We start from the raw sequence: 17,601 nt of genomic DNA, 5'->3' as shown, positions 1-17,601 counted from the left end.
CTCCTACAGTGGGTGGTTCTTCATTCTCCCAGTCCCTGCCTTTGCCTTCTGCAACTTGGCAGTGTGGCTGGAGCCCATGAAGACTGAGGCAAAAAAAGTTACCTCAGCCTTCTCCATGTCCCAGGTAACCAGGTCTGTTTCCTTCTGGAGAGGGCCCACATTTTCCCTAATCTTCTGTTTATCACCAGCGTACCTATAGAAGCTTTTCTTGTTGCCCATGATGTCCCTGGCCAGATTTAATTCTACCAGGGCTTTGGCCTTCCTGACCTGATCCCTGGCTGCTTGGACAACTTCTTTGTATTCCTCCCAGGCTGCCTGTCCTTGCTTCCACCCTCTGCAGGCTTTCTTTTTGTGTTTGAGCTTGTCCAGGAGCTCCTATTCATCCATGCAGGCCTCCTGGCATTTCTGCCTGATTTCTTGTCAGAATGCATCACTCCTGAGCTTGGAGGAGGTGATCCTTGAATATTAACCAGCTTTCTTGGGCCCCTCTTCCCTCCAGGGCTTCATCCCATGGTACTCTACCAAGCAGATCCCTGAAGAGGCCAAAGTCTGCTTTCCTGCAGTCCAGGGTAGTGAGTTTGCTGTGCACCCTCCTTGCTGCCCCAAGGATCTTGAACTCTACCATTTCATGGTTACTGCAGCTAAGGCTACCCTTGAGCTTTACATTCCCCACCAGCCGCTCCTTGTTGGTGAGAACAAGGTCCAGCATAGTATCTCTCCTTGTTGGCTCCTCTATCACTTGAAGGAAGTTATCAATAACACATTCCAGGAACTTCCTGGATTGCTTATGTGCTGCTGTGTTGTCCCTCCAACAGATATTGGGGTGGTTGAAGTTCCCCATGAGGATTGGGGCTTGTGAACATAAGGCTGCTCCTATCTATCTATAGAGGGCCTCATCCACTCAGTCTTCCTGGTAGGGTGGCCTGTAGCAGACCCCCAATATAATGTAACCTGTCCCTACCCGCCCTTTAGTCCTGATCCATAAGCTCTTGGTCGGCTCCTCATCCATCCCCAGGCAGAGCTCCATGCATTCCAGCTGGTCACTGACATAGAGGGTGACACCCCCTCCTTGTCTCCCCTGTTCTTTCTGAAGAGCCTGTATCCTTCCATTCCAACACTCCAGTCATAGGAGCCATCCCACCACATCTCTGTGATGCTAAGATTTTAGCCCTGCAGGCCTGCATGTCTCTAACTCCTTTTGTTTATTCCCCACGCTATGTTTGTTTGTATAGCTGCATTTAAGTTGGGCCGGGATGAAGCTGACTTACTGGCTGGAATTCTTTTGTGCTGCTCTTCAGGTGCTCTCCTGCTGACCTGTGATCCCTTCCGGGCTCTGGACATCTTTTGCTGGCACTGGCATCAAGCTGGTAGGAGTGGGGTAGATTGAGCCTCCCCTCCCCGGCAGCTCTAGTTGAAGGCCCTCCTCACCAGCCTGGCAAGCCTATGGCTGAAGATGCTTTTCCCCTTCTGTGACAGATGGACCCCATCAGCCCCCAGTAGACCAGGTTTCTCGAAGTGAGTCCCATGGTCTAAGTAGCCAAACCCCTGGCTGTGGTATCAGTCCTGTAACGATTTGTTGATTTGCCAGATTCAATTGGCTCTTTCACACCCCTTCCCTTTGACTTTTGTTAGCTTTTTGTTTGGCTTGCAAACCCCCAGGCACAACATGTTCCAGACTTTGGATGACTGTGGCATGTTTGGTTTAGGTTATTAGATCTTTCTCCTGGCTTTGTTTTTATAACAGGCTATCATGTTAAGCAGAAGTTTAAAATGGTGATGGAAGGCTTCAGAGCAGAAAATTAGACAGTTTTGCTTGCTCAAGAATCCTTTATTTCTGCTCCTTATGTGCTGTCTTACATCAACTGTCTTGGCATGGAACAGGGCAAATCTTTTACAAAGTTGTGGTTTTAAACACAACTAGCTCAACAGTCAGCATCAGTAGAAGGGAACAGCAGCCTTTCTAAACCTCATGCAAATGACTCAGATTTTTGTATTAAGTTCACCTCAGCAAGGATACTACTGTTATCAGCCATTTACAAAAATATACAGACATGATTTGTCTTCAGTCTTTCATGAACTGATTTCATCTGCTTGGGATGTACTTACTAAATGTTTGAAGATAGTGCCTATGTGAAAACATTACAGAACTTATTTTCCCTTCTGGTATTGTACCTATTGGTCTTTCCACACTAGCTTTGCTTTGGCATCCTGCAACAGAGGACAGGTTTGACATGACTCATTCCAAGTGGTTTAGACTCTTCTGCTCAGAGCAGTAAGTGGAGTTGTTATAGAATATGCATTTAACTAAAGCTAGCTCCACAAAACCACCGCTAATCCAGAATGCTGGTGGTGCATCACACTTTTCCAGAACATGAGATCACCTAGCATTCTCTTCTTGAGACACAGGTTGATTTATATGAAAAAATTACTTGCTCTCTGTTGTCTTGGCTACAACTTAAAGGGTTCATAGACAGTCAGGTGACTACAGTACAGCAGCTTCCCTAAAAGCATGAGATATATAGGGTACTTGTCAGCCACAGCAGGCTGTTCTCTACCCTGTTTTGTACTTAAATACCACAGGAAGCCCAAGCTCATTAATAGTCCACACAAAGAAAACTGAAGGAGTATGAACTATTTACTACACTGCCATAGCCTTTAGGCAATCTCTGAACAGTTTAACTTTGTAAGCAGGAACACTTCTGTTAGTTGCAAATGCTTCCCCAAGGGAATGACAATTATGTTTAGCTTTGTCAGCAATTTTATTTTTCTTACAAAGTCAGTATTTAAAAGTAAGAGATAAGAGATTTCCCCTTGTGCACTACCATAAGATTTGTGCTCCCCGTACACCTCTTACAGTCTTGTCTGGTTTCAAGAAAAGGGTTGTGCTATGTGTACTGATCTTGACTCCATCCACTTCCACACAGTAGCTGCTGCCTGCCTTATGCATGGTCTACGCTCCTTTATCACTTAAAGCAGTAACTCCAGCAGTCGGCATGCACACACTGTGCGGGGAACTGACGTGCCTTATCCTCAGTAGACTAAACCATTCAGAAACACAGTTACTGACACCTGTTAGAGGCTGAAGCTTAGCAGAAGTACTGCAACGCAGAGGAAGCTCCTGGGTGGGTTAAAAAAAGCCCTGAGCAGGCAAATACGGAGATAAGGGGGGGATTATTTTCTTTCTTTTAAACATCAAACAGGAAGTACAGTTGTACAATCATATTTCAAGAAGTAATACAGTGAGAATGAATGTGTTGGAGTGGAATAATAGAAAAGAGGGGGGAGAAGAGGCAGAAACACCAAGAATTAAGCCATTATTAAACAAAAATGTGGTGTTTTGAAAGGAAACACTGATATAAAAAAACTATAATCTCAACTGAAGCTAGATATTAATTCCCCCTGACTTCAACTTTCCTATTCCACACACACTTAAACTCATGGGCATTTAGACCAACAGTCTTTCTATAGCTTGCTGGACAGACTGGATCTGAGGCTTTAGCTGTGATCCTTCCTTGATGGTGATGGAGCAGGCGATGACAGGCCGGGAAACACCACAAGCCCGGCCCAGGGCTTGCTTGGAGCGCACAAACACGTAAGGTACATTCTTGTCCTCGCAGAGAAGAGGGAGGTGCAGGATGATCTCCAAGGGCTCCGCATCTGCTGCCATCACAATGAACTCTGCTATCCCTCGGTTCAGTGTTTTGGTGGCTGTAAAATAAACTCAAGAGTAAGTCTAGGTCTTTCTAGTGAATGACAAACAACTTTAGGAGATATTGAAATTGGCACGAGCAAGAAGGAGATCTAGTGGTGGCATGAGGACAGGCCAATGGAAAATGGCAGCTATAGGGCCAGGGAGGGGTTTATTCACAGGGTTGCACCTGGGATACTGTGCCCAGCGTTGCCCTCAAGCACAGCAGAGAGATTCATAAGGGAGCGAGGCCAGCCCAGGGCTGCTGACGGGTAGGGGGCTGGGCCGGGCACACCACAGATGAGGGGAGACTGGTTTTGTTTAGCCTGGAGAGGGCTGAGGTGGGACTGAGGGCGGATGCAGCCTCTTCTACTACTTCAAGGGGAATGCAGAGAAGATGGAGCCAGACTGTCCTTGTGAGTGCACAGGAAAAAGGACAAGTTGCAGACTGTGACTGTTGCCTCAAATTGATTCTGGGGACATGCTGGAATTTTATATTACACACAAACCCCTTTATGAGAGGGACATGGGTCCCGAGAGATTATGGAGTTTCTATCCTAATGAATTGGTTTTTTAAAAGTTTGACTAGGCAAAGCCCCAAGCAACCTGATCCAACTGTGAAGGGAGCCACTCTCTGAGCAGTCTGCACTAGAGACCTCCAGAGGTCACTCAAACCCAAATCTTTTTATGAATCTAAACTGGCTAGGCATCTTGTAATCCCAGTGCCACACCACTAAAATACACATGATGACAGGACATGCACCAGGAACACAGTTTGGGCATCTACAAGAACTGCATATAAAGGCTGAAAATATTACAGGTTAGTTCTGCCCCTGAATATTGCTTAAACAGGCTAAGAGGAGAAGGAGACAGACACTTGCAATAGCCAGATCTACATAAAGTTAGCAGTCCACAGCTGGAGAGCCACAGCTTCTCACAAAATCCTTGCTATGATTTCTAGCATCTTTGCAACAGACAAGTCTGACCTTCATTGGCTCCCTTGCGTAGCTGCTTATAGTTGCAGGATTGCTGCACAAGATCCAGTAGTGTTTTGGTGAGCTGTGCATCAGCCAGGGGGTAAGCTTTGGGATTCACTTCTGCCTCACTCTAAAGAAAGGAAAAAGTAAATAGAATTACAACAGGAGCAAAGGGGGTTTTGTTCTGAACAACACTACATAGGCATCACATTCACATATATTGACTACTGGAGTCACCTCACCATTCTCATCTGCTCTGCGCATACACTAGAAATCCCACTGCATTTTATTTTTAAAGAGGGTTTCTTCTCGTATTCAAAGTAGAGTAGCTCCTACTCACACAGACAGCAAATTTACACCCCACAAACTAGCAGCAGTGAACTTACAGGGCAGCCTTCAGGTACCTGCTACCACGGACACTACACAAAATGAAGCGTTTCAGTGCACAAATTAGCAAGCTCAAACACGAATTTTAAAGAAATCCCGAGAAGAACACGTATCAGATGTTAACATCGATGGCGCAGTGGAACAGCAACGAGGTGACAAGCGGCATTAACGCCCGGCCCCGGCACAGCTGTAACTCCTTCACTCCCCGCGCTGCAGCCAACGCAGGCACTCCCAGCGCCGACCAGGGGTGACCCACGCCGCGATGCTCTGCCGCCTGTCCCCACACGCCGCTACCGCCCGGCCCCGGCCGATCTCCGCCAGCCGAGCACATGCTCCCGCTCCCCGGGCTGGGAGGGGGGTGCACAGCGGGGCCGGGGACAACATGCCGGGCCGGAATGCCGAGTCCCCCGCCACGAGGCGCCCCCGGGACCGCCAGCCCCGCGGGCATCCTCCCTCCAGGGCGGCGCGCCGGGCAGGAGACCCACAGCCCCACCCGGTCTCCACGTGCTCCCCGCCCCGCAGCCACCGGGGAGGCAGCGGCCCCCCGCCCCAGGGCTCCCCCGGCGCGGCACCCCCTGAGGAGGAGGCGGAGGGGCGCCCAGCCCCACTCACCATGGCCGCGGCCTGGGCTAGGCGGCGCGGCGCGGCGGCTCCTCTCGGCCCGAGCGCGCTGAGGGGGAGGGGACGGGAGCGCGCCTGCGCGCCGCGCCGCCGCCGGAAGCCAAGGGGCGGGGCCTGCACGGCGCGGCCCGGGGCGCGCGGTCAGGCCGCGCTGGGACTGGGAACGCGGGTCCGTGCCCGGCGTGCAATGCTCAGGAGGGATGCTGTATTTATTCGGAGCTTGGCGGACTTTTCCGCAAATCAAGCTCACCAACAGCAGGTTTTCATGCTCCTTTTGTACTCAAAAATCAGAAGTTAGTACTTTTCCATAACATGCCTATTAGATACTGATTGGTTAGTGATTATCATACAATTATAATACGGCTTACCTAATGCTTCTAATATTGTGTATGCTCAGGGGAAGGGTCTTAACTTGGGCAGGGGTCTTTTTGACCTAGGGGTGTGGTTTTTAGTAGTATAATAAAGGTAGTTCACTTTCAAGACAATCAAGGTAGTTTCATTGCCAAGTTAACTGACCGATTAATCACTTTGTAAGGCTGTTAAATGACTCATTCTCAACACAATTCTATACAGTCTTTGTGGTCCAGCATGTTCTAGTGATTTCCTAAGGTACGGAGAACAAAGCCTATTCTTCACAAATTTCGATGTCTCACCTGGCCAATGCTACAATTATCCCCGGGTGAGCAGTTGTCAGGGAAGGCAGCTGGTCTGAGGACAACCCGATTGAAGAGGCATTTGACCTTGACAAGATTCCGGTGTACCCTCGAGGCAGGGAAGCTTTGCTTCAAGCAAATAACTTTCAAGGAGCTGCAGACTACACAGCAGGATGAAGCAAGCAGGGAGGAAACTGATAAAGGTTATCCAATGAGAATGTTAAAAACAACTTTTTGACCAATTATATTGTGACACCTGAAATATATAAAAATGCATGCTTTTAATAATTAAAAAAACTAGCCGCTTGTTTACCCATGTGAGTGTGTGTCACTTTGTCCGTCTCTACAGTGACAAGTAGCAACTATAGCTACTCGCATAATCATTAACCATGAAATTTAGTAAATATGAAGTGCACTGTACCATCGCTGTGCCTCTGTCCCTCACCTGCAGCAGTGAGGGTGGCGGCACAGGCCCTTCTCCAGCGCACAGCGGGGCTTCACAAAGCGCTGCGCGAGCACGGACCCTGAACCCAGAATATAACCCGGGGGGGCACGGGGAAATCCCACCTCCCGGTTTATCTCGCCCCGCCGAGCCAAGCTCTCGGCCCCGGGGCGCTCAGGGTCACGGCGGTGCATTCAGGAGGAGCACCGTTCCCGCGCGGCCAGGCTGTGCGGGTGACCCATGAACGGCCCCTGCACAAGCTCGCAGCCCTGCGGCGGGGCAGCAGCCGCCGGCTCCCGCGGTGGAGGCAGGCACGCAGGACCGGGGCCCCGCGCATGCGCAGGGCGCGGCGGCGGCATGGCGGCGGAGGCCTGCGGAGGGCACGGGCTGCGCTGGGCCCTGCCGCTGCGCCCGCCGCTCTGCCTCGCCTGTGCTATGGAGACCCTGGGTGACGGCAGCGCCTCGGTGGGCAGCGCTGGCCCCGCCGCCCCCTCCCCTTCCCAGAGAGAGCTGGTCTCTGCCGCCGGCCGCGGAGCCTCGGCCCCCCTCAGCAGCCGTAGCACGGCGCTCGGCCCGGTGTACAGCCTTGGCGCTCGGCTCTTGGGCCCGGGGTTCACTCTTTCCCCCCCAGGGTGGTGGGAGCGGTGGGGTGACTCGGACTGAAGTGGTGATGGGTTGTTTCTGCTCCGTAGCTGGTGCGCAAGAAGCATGTCCTCAGCCGTCTCCACAATGCCCTGGTCTGGCAGGCGCTGCCAGTTGTCCAGCTGCTGGCACCGGATGAGAGGGTCTGCATGCATTTGATAGGAACTCTCTTGGGTAAGAGCTCTGCTGTGGCCTAGTGCAGCAGCAGGGAGAAGGCAGTTACCTTTTTTGAATAGGTGTGTATGTGGGAACTTACCCACATTTGAAGGAAAAAAAAAAACCACACAAAAGAATATTGAAGTACCTAATTTCATACTTCCACCATTCTGTTAGGTGTGTTACTCTTCCCGTGGAAGAATGCCCATCATCTGATTTAGAATAGGTTAATTAAGTTCTTTATTCCCTAAGGAGCAGGACTGGCATGTTCATAAAGTTCTTGGAGTTTTCCAGAGTATCTTGATGTATCTGTAAAGTCTTTCTGGAGAACAGGGAGTGTCTGGCATACGACTCTTCCCTGAATGCCTTCCATTGTGGTGTTGTGCCTCAGTGCTTTTTCATCTTGCTGAACTGTGGCATTATGTGAAGATACACACAGAAATGAAAGTGTGAGCTTAAAAAGGTGTTACAGGATTTAATATCAAATGTGCAAAATACAAATCTATGCAGTGGTTTTTTCACACCATCAGTTTACATTTGTAGAAGTCCTTGTAGCCATAGGACTGTAATACCGCCTTTTTCTGGTGGGTCAGCCTCACAGCAGAATAGTGTTCAGCAGGATGTCAGAAAGTGCATCTCCAGTAACAGTCTTTGTGATCATGAACACCTCTTACTGGTTTCTCTTTGCATAGCAGTGCTGTGGGAAAGGTCTTTGAAATGTCTAAAATCTTGATGGAGAAGAAATAATGGTCTAAATGAGGGAAAAGTAAGGCAGGAAGAGAAAGATGGGGGGTATGAATGTGACTGCCTTCAAAGAGCAAATATACTGGATTCCTTTAATTCCATGATCTCATTTGCACATCACAGATAATTCTTTGGGGGAAAGTGACTTACAAGCCCCTTCCCCTGCCTTAATACACTGAATAATTCAAACAGTGTTTTCCCAGTTGATTTCCCAGCACAAAGTGCATTGTGCATGTTTCGGAAGCAGTTTTGTTAGAAACACATGCTTGTGCAGGTTTAGTTCTCTTAATTGCACAAGTTTTTATGGAGCACTGCTTGCACACATAGTCCTATACAGATGTGGAGGGAGTGGTGCTTATGGCCAATTCAGTCCTACGGTGTATGACCCTAACACAAAATACCAGAGAAGACAGGGAAGCTGTGCTTGCATTTCAATGCTCTTGTCTGCTTTTAAATAATAATTCTATCTCTCTTTGAGAAGCTTTACAATTGGATGGTTTGGGGCCAGCTTTGGGATTTTACTGTACTTGATGTAGCTCCTAGAGCAGTTGCAACCCCAGTCTAAACTTGGGTCTACAAACAATGACATGTACATTTTGGATAGAGCTTGAATGAAACAAGGATCATTTGGTGCAAGAGCGTAAGAGGGAACCCCAAAGATCTGAGCAATGCTGTGGAGGAAGTATTAATAGTAAATTGAAGAAAATACATTCATTTTTTGAGAGAGAATATTGGGATAAGCACAGGCAGAAGAAAGAGGGTTAAGAGAACAAAGGTGTAGTGTTACATATGAGAAGATGGTGAATTTCAGGTAAGCCTGAATTTCATATAGCTAATATTGCAATGTTCACTAATGCTGTATGCAAGTATTTTCCAAAGGGTGAGGAAGTTACTGAGGGTTGAGCAGATGCGGCAGGAAATAAGTAATTTCTTCGCCTACGATGTCATAACATTGGTTTAGTTGGTCAAATTTCTGAGAGGTCATGGAGTCTCTTGGAGGGGAGGTAATTTGATTGGATATGTTGAAACAAGTCGTTTGGTGTGGCAGAAGTGGGGGTTTGAACCAAATGCCGGTTGCTGTAGGTACCTGAAGTTGGAAGGAACTGGGAGATAGTTTCTCACTGTTGTGATGTAGTAGTGTGAGACAGTGGCTTATTTTAATATATACAATCTTATGCTCTTGTTGTACAAATGACTTGTGAAGTGGTGCCTTCAGGTTCAATTTAACATTGGAATAGTTTCCATATGCTTTAAACCTGATGTTGACATTTGGGATTTTCAAGGGATTGTGGAGGGAGAAGACTGTTCATGGTAATTGGTGTGAATGGAAGATAGAAAGGATAACTGACAGCTGGGCTGTCAATCTGGAGTGTTGTTTCAGATGGATAATATGGGTTACATGCAGTGAGATGTGCTGATGGTAGCAGTTACATATTTATTTACATAGGTGGAGCCATTGACTTCAACTGTAAAGTACATAAAAAAATTTGCAAGAGAACCGAATGCCTTCATGTCCCTGTGTCCTGCTTATGGAGGCGCCTTTTGTGTTACTCCCTGAGGGTATCCACCTTCCTCTGACAAAGTCAGGCTGGTGTCAGGTGAAGTGGGGAAAACAAACCAGTTCTGAAAAAAATTTGCAGCTCTTTTTACAAGAAGGCATTACAGCACTGATGATCATAAATGGGAATGAGTTCCATGACTGATTGCGGTTTAATCTTTTAGGGATGTTGCATACTGTGGAAGACAGTAGTGCCCTGGACCTGTTTGTACAAGGTGAGAGGCAGATGCCACATCTCAATTACTGACAGTGAAGGGAAGCTCTGTCTTGTCTGATAACTACAGTGAGATGCTCAGCTTCTGCACAGCTTGTATTGGGAAGAGCATCTATTTTCTATCAATGGAACAGTGATGAGCAGGCTGTTCCAATATTTGGGGGCAGGGGAGTGTGTGGAGATTTAAGTATTTAGCATTTCTCTCACAGGTTCTGTGTGTGCCGTGAATTTAGTGTCAGATGCATAGCAGTGGTAAACAGTGTCTCATTTTTGGCATCTTTGGACCTGACTGAAGTCTCAAAGCAAATGGAAATCTTCCTGTAGGCTTCAGTGAGCTTTGGGATCTACTGCTTTCTCCTCAGGGCAGAGAGTACTTGGGATTTACCTGCACAGGCTGCAGGTTCCTCTTTGGGAGCAGTCCTTCATTTGAAATCTGAAGGAACACCTGCAGGTCTGACAAAGGAATCTCTGCAGTCCAGTTAACCTTGGGCATCTCTGCTGAGTCTATTGCTATTAGCAATGCAATGATTTCCTCCTGTGCAGCCATGAAAGATGAAAGGAGGTATGACCAGTTTCTTCCAGAGGGGGTTCAGATTTCAGGCACTTGCTTGAAATGGTGTTGAAAAGGTGAGAATTCTTTCTGTCATGTTACCAGTCTGTTGAGAGGTGGATGCTCTCAAACAGAGGAATTTTAACTTAGTGTTACTTAACTCTTGAAAGTTTTTAGAGATTCTGAGAGTACAGGGCAAGAAAGGGCCATTAAACCATCTACAGATCACTGGTCCCAAGATACATCTCTGCTGAGATGCATAGCTCTGTAGCTAAAGTAGGTCTGCTAGATAAACCTCCAGTGTTGCCCTGGATACACCAAGAGATGGTGAACTTAAAGGTCCCTGGTATTTTTTTTTTTATGATGCTTTCCTAGAATACAAATCAAAAGAGTGTGTTTTTGAAATGAGTCATGCCATGACAGCAAGATACATCCAAGAGAGCCTTACCAAATCCGATGGAACGATGTTCAGCACAGTGTCTCAGTAAGGGGGCTATTGTCAAAATTTTATCTGCTGAACATTCAGGTGCTCAGGTTCTAAAAATACCAGAAGAGGAACTGTTCTTTCTGAAACTGGTCCACTGCTATGTGTGTGGAGGCAGAGGCAGGCTGCCAGCATCAGGCAACTCCCTTGAGATTTTGTTAGGGAAACCCCAGGTGATGTGCAGCCAGTGCCTGCTAAACATGGTTTCTCATTGATTGCTCTTATTAGGACAGAGCAGACAGAGTTCTTAAAGTTTCACTGAACCAAGCATAACAGCCCTTACTTGGGGCTGAGGAGGTGAATAGTGCCACAAAGGTGATGGGGACCTTGCTTTCTGGTAAGTTATATGGGATGACTGCAGTGGGGAGGACTGGCTGATAGACTGCACTGTTAGCTCACACACAGTAGCAGTTGGAGGAGGAAGCTCTCAGTCTGCATCTAAGGATACTCAGCAATTTCCATTCTGATATCATCTCTGGAAAGATAAGTTTTTAAAGGCCAATTTTCATACTGTACAAAGCTGCTCTATTCAATTACCAGAAATTTTTAAGCTTTTAAGATAGGGCTTTGTTTCCTTCCCTTCCTGGTTCCTTATGTTTACTGGTGTCCTGATGCTCAGTTTGTTGCTTGCAGTTCATTTCCATGCATGGTTTGTAGTGCAGCTAGAACAGGACTGCTCTAATGTTGCTGCAGAGAGCTTGGGCTGGGCTATCAGAACTAATAGCACTGGGAATGCTGGTGTTACTCTGCTCTCTCAGCACCTCTGTGCTCATTTAATTTCTAAGCTCTTTGCTCACTGGTCTGCTAAAGGCCTGTGGAAGATGGATTGTGAGTGCTCTTGGGTGTGAATTACTGATCCTGTTTCTTGTGCCTAGTTCTGGTGCGGCTTGTAGTGGAGCTGAAATCAGAGCAGTACTTACTCTGCATTTTGGATGAAAGCCAAAAAGAGGTCAGTGAAGATGAATTCCCTGCCTTTCCTTTCAATCTTTCAGATGTTGAGGAGGTGGGAATGAGTGGCCCTGCCAGACTGCAGCTAGTGCGCTGGGATGCAGCCTCTGCTGCAGTGGGATGTCCTAGTGCCAGCTCCCCTGCTGTGATTTTGGCAGTGTTGATGTCTACCCTGGAGTTTCCCTGTTGTTCCTATGATGCCTTGCAGCCATATGGCTTCATGATGCTCTTGTGAAGCTGTGTGGCTTCCTCAGATTCTTCTTTTCCTACCTTACTGTTTCAGTGATATGAGGAGCTTTCCCAACCTGTGCCGTGGACTCTTCTTTCTTCATTCCTAAGTTTGTGATGGGGTACAAAAAATTGGGAAGTAGTGAAAGTGGGGAGAAATTCAGCTGGTTCATCTGTTCATGTAACAGCTGGAGGGGAGAGAGAGGAAAAGGAATAAGAAGCAAGAGATTTCTTCAATTAATTAAAAGACGTTTTTGAGACTTAGTGGTGTGTTCAGGGTTTTCCTGTGGTTTATCCTAAATGGTGAAGAGGACCCAGCTTAGGAAAAGATCCTATTCTGAAGGATTGTGCATCACCGAGGGCTTGCTGGTTTGGGTGCATTTCTGCCTTTGGACTGTGGCCTCACCAGTGAAACGTTTTCCTTCTCTGTCTCCTTTACAGCTGTGCAAAGCAACTACCATGAGAAGCAGCCTGCCCACATTCACTCTCTTGGGCAAGCTGGCAGATGCCATCCCAGGCTTTGCTGATATACTGGTGGTAGAGCACAGTGAGTAAAGTGTCCTGCCCCACTGAAGGGTAGTGTTTACAGCCCCAATACACATATGCATGCATGCACTCCCCTGTGTGAATTCATGAAGGTCACACAAGAAGCCTGTCCAGAAGCTGGGGTGGCATTCAGGCCTCCTGGGTTGCAGGTCAGTACCTTCATAGCAGACTTGCTGTTGTGCTCTTAGCCAGCCTGGCAAAACCAGCCTCCGTGAACTGGGATTTGTGGATCTGCTTCACAGGCAACATAGATTTAGTTTTTCTTTCCTTGGTCCAGCCTCTGGAGGTCTGGTGAGCAAGCTTAGCTGTTTATGGGAGCTGGGATGATGGATCTTCATATGGTGAACAGCGAGCTCCTCTACCATTTATTACTGTCCCTCTGCTCGGAGGGACAGAGGGTGGTGAGTGCATCACCTAGCTGTGACATTCATTAATCCTCATACACTGGTCTGTCCAGTGGGATTTTGCAAGTTTCAGGGAAAGTAGGTTGGTGCTTTTAAAAAGCCAGTTCATTGGTGTGAATGTTTGCCATTTCTGTTCCTTACACTAGGTAATTTAGTGGATCATCTGCTGATGGGGTTGACGTACCCAAATGAAGCTATAAAGGCTGCTGTGTGCTACTTGTATGGCAAACTGTACTCCTCTCCTGTTGGCACAGAACGGCTCTCAGCACACTTTGAAGAAAGGCTCTGTGGTCTCTTCCTCAATACCTTGGGGCGTGCGCAGACAAAGGAGCTGCAGATTAATTGTTTGGGTAAGGCATTGCTGGGATAAACTGCAAGGTGCAAAGGAAGACTTAGAATGAGGCAGCTGATCCTTTCTGTTACTCCATGGCAATCAAATGGCCCAGACCTGATGCTGAACTCCTCCAGCCCTCCATTGTCCCTCGAGCCTCACATTTGCTGAGCACTGACTAATCTTCAGAGTTTCTTCACTGTGACCTGGCCTGTCTCAGTTTAATGTTTCATCCTAAAGTGTCCGAATGCAAACACTGTGCGTGGCCAGGTGGGTTTTGTAGAACAGTGGGATGGAGTCTAATAAATGCAGTCTTCAAATGTGGGGCATCATGTTATTTAGGTTAGAAAGCTAATGTGAAAGTGGCGTTTTCTTGCATCTGTGCTTCCAACTGCGCATATCAACTGTTGCTGGGGAGCACAGTTTCAGCCTTTCTGACATTGCTTCTTTGCAAACCATCCACGAAATTCCTTTTTCTTGTAGGAGGTAAGCAGGAACTGGATTGCTCCTCAGATCATCTACTCAGCTACCAGAAATGGATGATGATTCCTTTGAAAGTAGAATTCTATAGCTCAGACAATACCCTTGGTGAATTTGTACTGACATGTACTGATGATTTGCATCAATACATGTAGCAGTGCTCTGTACTTTTATATTGAGGGCTTTTTTGTGTGTCTTGAACACAGCTGTTTCTGTAAGAGCCTGTGAAAGTAGAAGGAGAAGATAAATGCCAGTTCTCTAGGAAGTATTCCAGGGAAAATGTCTATTTATTGTTGGGTCAGTGACTGTAGCTTGGAGAAACATGCAGGTCAAGAGCTCTCCCAAGAAAGAAACAGTTTAAGGGGTGGGTACTGGGGCACAGAAGACAATGAGAATACAGTGCTCCTGCACATCTCTGAGAAGGAACAGAGAGCAGATCAGACCCAGCATAAAGTATGAGCAACAAAGGGTTGCAAGACATGGGGATCGTGGCAGTACCTGGAGACACAGAGAAGAAGCTCCCTAAACTTGAGGTGAGGGCTTTTGTTGGGAGTGCAAGAGAGGGGAGGAATTTGACAAATCTTAGGCTGTAAATACTCCTGTGTTAATATAATCATTGCTATGCCCAATATGGTGCTCGCTCTTGCTCCCCCTTTTGCAGGCTTGCTAAAGGAGCTGCTGAAATCTGACCATTTTGTATCCATTCTTATGAATAATTCAAAGCCAGAGGAGGAGTCTGAGAACGCTGACTTTTTAGAAGGGGAAAACCCACTGCCACTTGTTCTCAAAAAGGTGATTGCTGGAGTAGTAGTGAATTGTCGGCAGATGTAAAAAATTTGCTGGACTGTGTTGAATCTTTACCTGGGGCACAGTATGCTGCTGCCATCACCAGCAATAGAGGCTGCAGTGGGAAGTGGGGTCACCCCCGCAGATTATCTCATTGTTCATTCCTGCATCCTGGAGGGGGGAAATTTTACTCCTGGCCTCAGCTGATTCTACTCACTCACACTTGAGGTCTGATACAGCACTTGTAGTGCCAGCATGACTAAGCACGGGGGCAGAGCTATTTGTACTCATAATCTTCTCTGTTGTGGTTCTTATTTTGCACTTTTTTAGTGTATTTGGTCCAGTGTTTTATCTTGCCTTAGCAAGTTTAATCTGCAAAATATATGCCAAAAGAGACATCTTCACTTATGTTTTAAATTTTAAAATGTAAACTGTTTCCTACTCATATCTGTGTAGTTGAATTCCTCTCTCATTTTGACTTTTGTTGCCCAACAGCTTTTGTTGACCAGAGATGAGATGTTACAGGCAGCAAGTTCTCACTGTTTGGCTGCAACGTTGGTTCACTCCCCCAGCAGATATGCTCCTGCTTTTATCCACGCAGATGTCCCAGGTGAAGAAATGCAGTAGCATCTTATTATCTCCCAATATCAAAGCACTCTCTGGATGTTTGTTTTAGTCTGGCTCCATGAAATCCACTGATGGCATAATGTGTGCAGTAACCATTTTATACCAGTAAAAATGGCTACTGTGATTTTAGGAATAGAACGGGAGAGTAAGTTTTCAACTGAAAGTATAAAAGCAGCTGTCAACAGGCAGAATGGAGTATCCACAGCAAGAATTTGGACAAGTCCTGGAGGTCCAGGTCCTTCTTGCAGGACCTTAGATACAAGCTTAAACTGGCTGGGGTTCCACCTTATCCCACTAAATATTGTAAGTTTGCACAGAATTTGGTCTAGGATTTAGCTTTAGAATGTGGCTGTGGGAGATGGTTTATTATTTCTCTGGAATCCCAAAAGACAGAAATGGCTTCATTTTACAGATTCTTTGGGAAATGTAAAAGTTCTGAGGGAAAAAATGATCACTGCATCCATGGTAAAGCTTGCTTTGTGGCTTTTCATTTGTGCCAAAGGCTAGAGCCACAATTCAGCTCCTGCCGGCTGAGTTTGTGCTGGGAAGATGCCTGCCTGTGGGACTCTGTTCTCCAGTCACCTTGTTTTGAAGACTAGCATACCCCCAAGCATCCATGCCATTCTCCATTCCTGCCATTTCATTATAACAACCGTTCTCCCTGTGGCTGTGGCTATGCTTCCTTGTTTCCTCCTCCTTCCTCTGCTCTGTTCTAGGGGCAGCTGTGCCATGCTGTGAGCAGACTGCCTCTTACCAGGGTGACCTTATTTTTGTGTGTGTGTTTGCAGAATTCCTGTTTGAATGTCTCTCGAGCAACAGTGAAATTCTCATCTGGTCAGTGTACTGCTGCCTGCTCCTCCTAACTGAAGAGCGCCTTTTCTTCTCGAAGTGTCACACGGTCTATGGTGAGTCATCAACCTTTCTGACAGAGTGACTGCAGTAATACTGTGGGCATTTGTTGTGCCTCTGGCTGAATTTAAATGCTTTACACACAGTCACAATTTCCAATCAGGATGGATAAAGGACTGCAAATGAATACCTACCAGACATGTTTGTGATATCCAACATAGCTTGAATTTATAGTGTCACTGTCCTAACGAGTTCCTGGTGAGCATGCATTCGTTATAATAACCAGTTATCACGACCGACACTACCTAAGTTACTATTAGGTGTTTCTGTGGACATGCGAAGAGCAGATTTAGGAAAAAAGGCTAAATTGCTTCTGTTCTTTTGAACTTGCCTCTAGCAGTGGAGGTTGGGGACTATTATCAGGGAGCTGAATGAACACTCAGCAGTTTTGGGTAGTTGTTTCTGTCAGTGACTCAGAAAAATAATTGTTCAAATCTTCCTTCCTAAAATTATTTTTGTTTCCATCCTGGAGTTTGGGGTGTTAAAAGCCCTCTCTGTGACTTCTCTTGAATTTTGCAGGCATTGAATCTCTGGTGAGGAGTCTTCATGATGTCCTACCACTGAACAACGTGGAGTTGCACAAACAAGGGCTCCTGCTCTTCACTGAAATACTGAAACGGTAAGGGAGAACCCCCATCAGGCTTGCACAGGCAGTTTGGTGCCCCAAAATGGAGGCTGTGGTGCTTTTGCTTTTTAAGGTTTTTGTCTGAGACCAAATATCGACACACCCAGAGTCTGTGTTTGAAAGATGTTGCCGAACAAATGCATCTCCCTTATTCTTGTGAAGAAGGGTCTGATGGTTGTTTCTGAACCTCCCAGCTTGTTGTCTTTGCGCATGTATCCACCAGTGTATCTGCCTCTTTCTGCTTCCTTGCCAATCTGGGAGGTGAAATCTCCTTTCAGCTGTAGATAGAACAGGAGGGAAGCTTAGGAGGGTCGAGGTGTATGTGAGCAGGCTAGCTCCTGCTAAATGTGCCTCTGTGACAAAACAGAGCATGCAAGTTCCATGACTTCTAGTCTTGTATCATCATCTGAGCTGAATTCAAACAGCAAAACCAAATTCTATGCTGAAATATTAATGTCTTCTGTCACTTTTTTCGTCTTGTTTTCAACTAAGGAATAACATACCCTGGCTTGTTTTTCTTCTGTGCTTCCTGTTCTTGCCTCTATGATCTTGTTCCCGTCCTGTCATGCGAGTGACAGAGTCTTGTTTTTGCCACTTAGTT

At 46.8% G+C, this 17,601-nt stretch overlaps 2 protein-coding genes across 2 annotated transcripts in view; one reads left to right on the top strand and one right to left on the bottom strand.

Moving 5' to 3' along the window:
* Nucleotides 1-1,807: 1,807 nt before the first annotated feature.
* SNU13 (small nuclear ribonucleoprotein 13) lies at nucleotides 1,808-5,754 on the bottom strand. The gene is made up of 3 exons (XM_074871027.1): nucleotides 5,665-5,754; nucleotides 4,675-4,795; nucleotides 1,808-3,708 (listed from the first exon to the last, which is right to left on the bottom strand). The coding sequence occupies exons 1-3, from the start codon at nucleotides 5,665-5,667 to the stop codon at nucleotides 3,446-3,448; spliced, it is 387 nt and encodes a 128-aa protein (XP_074727128.1). The 5' UTR covers nucleotides 5,668-5,754; the 3' UTR covers nucleotides 1,808-3,445.
* A 1,371-nt stretch (nucleotides 5,755-7,125) lies between these two features.
* The window catches only part of MEI1 (meiotic double-stranded break formation protein 1), a 39,073-nt gene continuing 28,597 nt past the window's right edge, over nucleotides 7,126-17,601 (top strand). The window contains exons 1-10 of the mRNA XM_074870251.1: nucleotides 7,126-7,233; nucleotides 7,461-7,584; nucleotides 10,033-10,083; nucleotides 11,992-12,065; nucleotides 12,734-12,839; nucleotides 13,389-13,592; nucleotides 14,715-14,845; nucleotides 15,335-15,449; nucleotides 16,255-16,371; nucleotides 16,895-16,994. Of these exons, the coding sequence (XP_074726352.1) occupies nucleotides 7,126-7,233; nucleotides 7,461-7,584; nucleotides 10,033-10,083; nucleotides 11,992-12,065; nucleotides 12,734-12,839; nucleotides 13,389-13,592; nucleotides 14,715-14,845; nucleotides 15,335-15,449; nucleotides 16,255-16,371; nucleotides 16,895-16,994 (1,130 nt within the window). The remainder of the gene's footprint in view (nucleotides 7,234-7,460; nucleotides 7,585-10,032; nucleotides 10,084-11,991; nucleotides 12,066-12,733; nucleotides 12,840-13,388; nucleotides 13,593-14,714; nucleotides 14,846-15,334; nucleotides 15,450-16,254; nucleotides 16,372-16,894; nucleotides 16,995-17,601) is intronic.

Source organism: Strix uralensis, chromosome 5 (assembly GCF_047716275.1).
Source record: "Strix uralensis isolate ZFMK-TIS-50842 chromosome 5, bStrUra1, whole genome shotgun sequence".
In the NCBI taxonomy this organism is placed as follows: domain Eukaryota; kingdom Metazoa; phylum Chordata; class Aves; order Strigiformes; family Strigidae; genus Strix; species Strix uralensis.
Note: the sequence above shows the minus strand (reverse complement) of the source record. Positions and strands in the feature narration are given on the sequence as shown.

Excerpts from the sequence above, each read along its gene's own strand:
- SNU13 (XM_074871027.1), bottom strand. Across the intron at positions 3,709-4,674 it reads ACGCAAGGGAGCCAATGAAG|CCACCAAAACACTGAACCGA; the intron begins GTCAGACTTGTC and ends TTTATTTTACAG.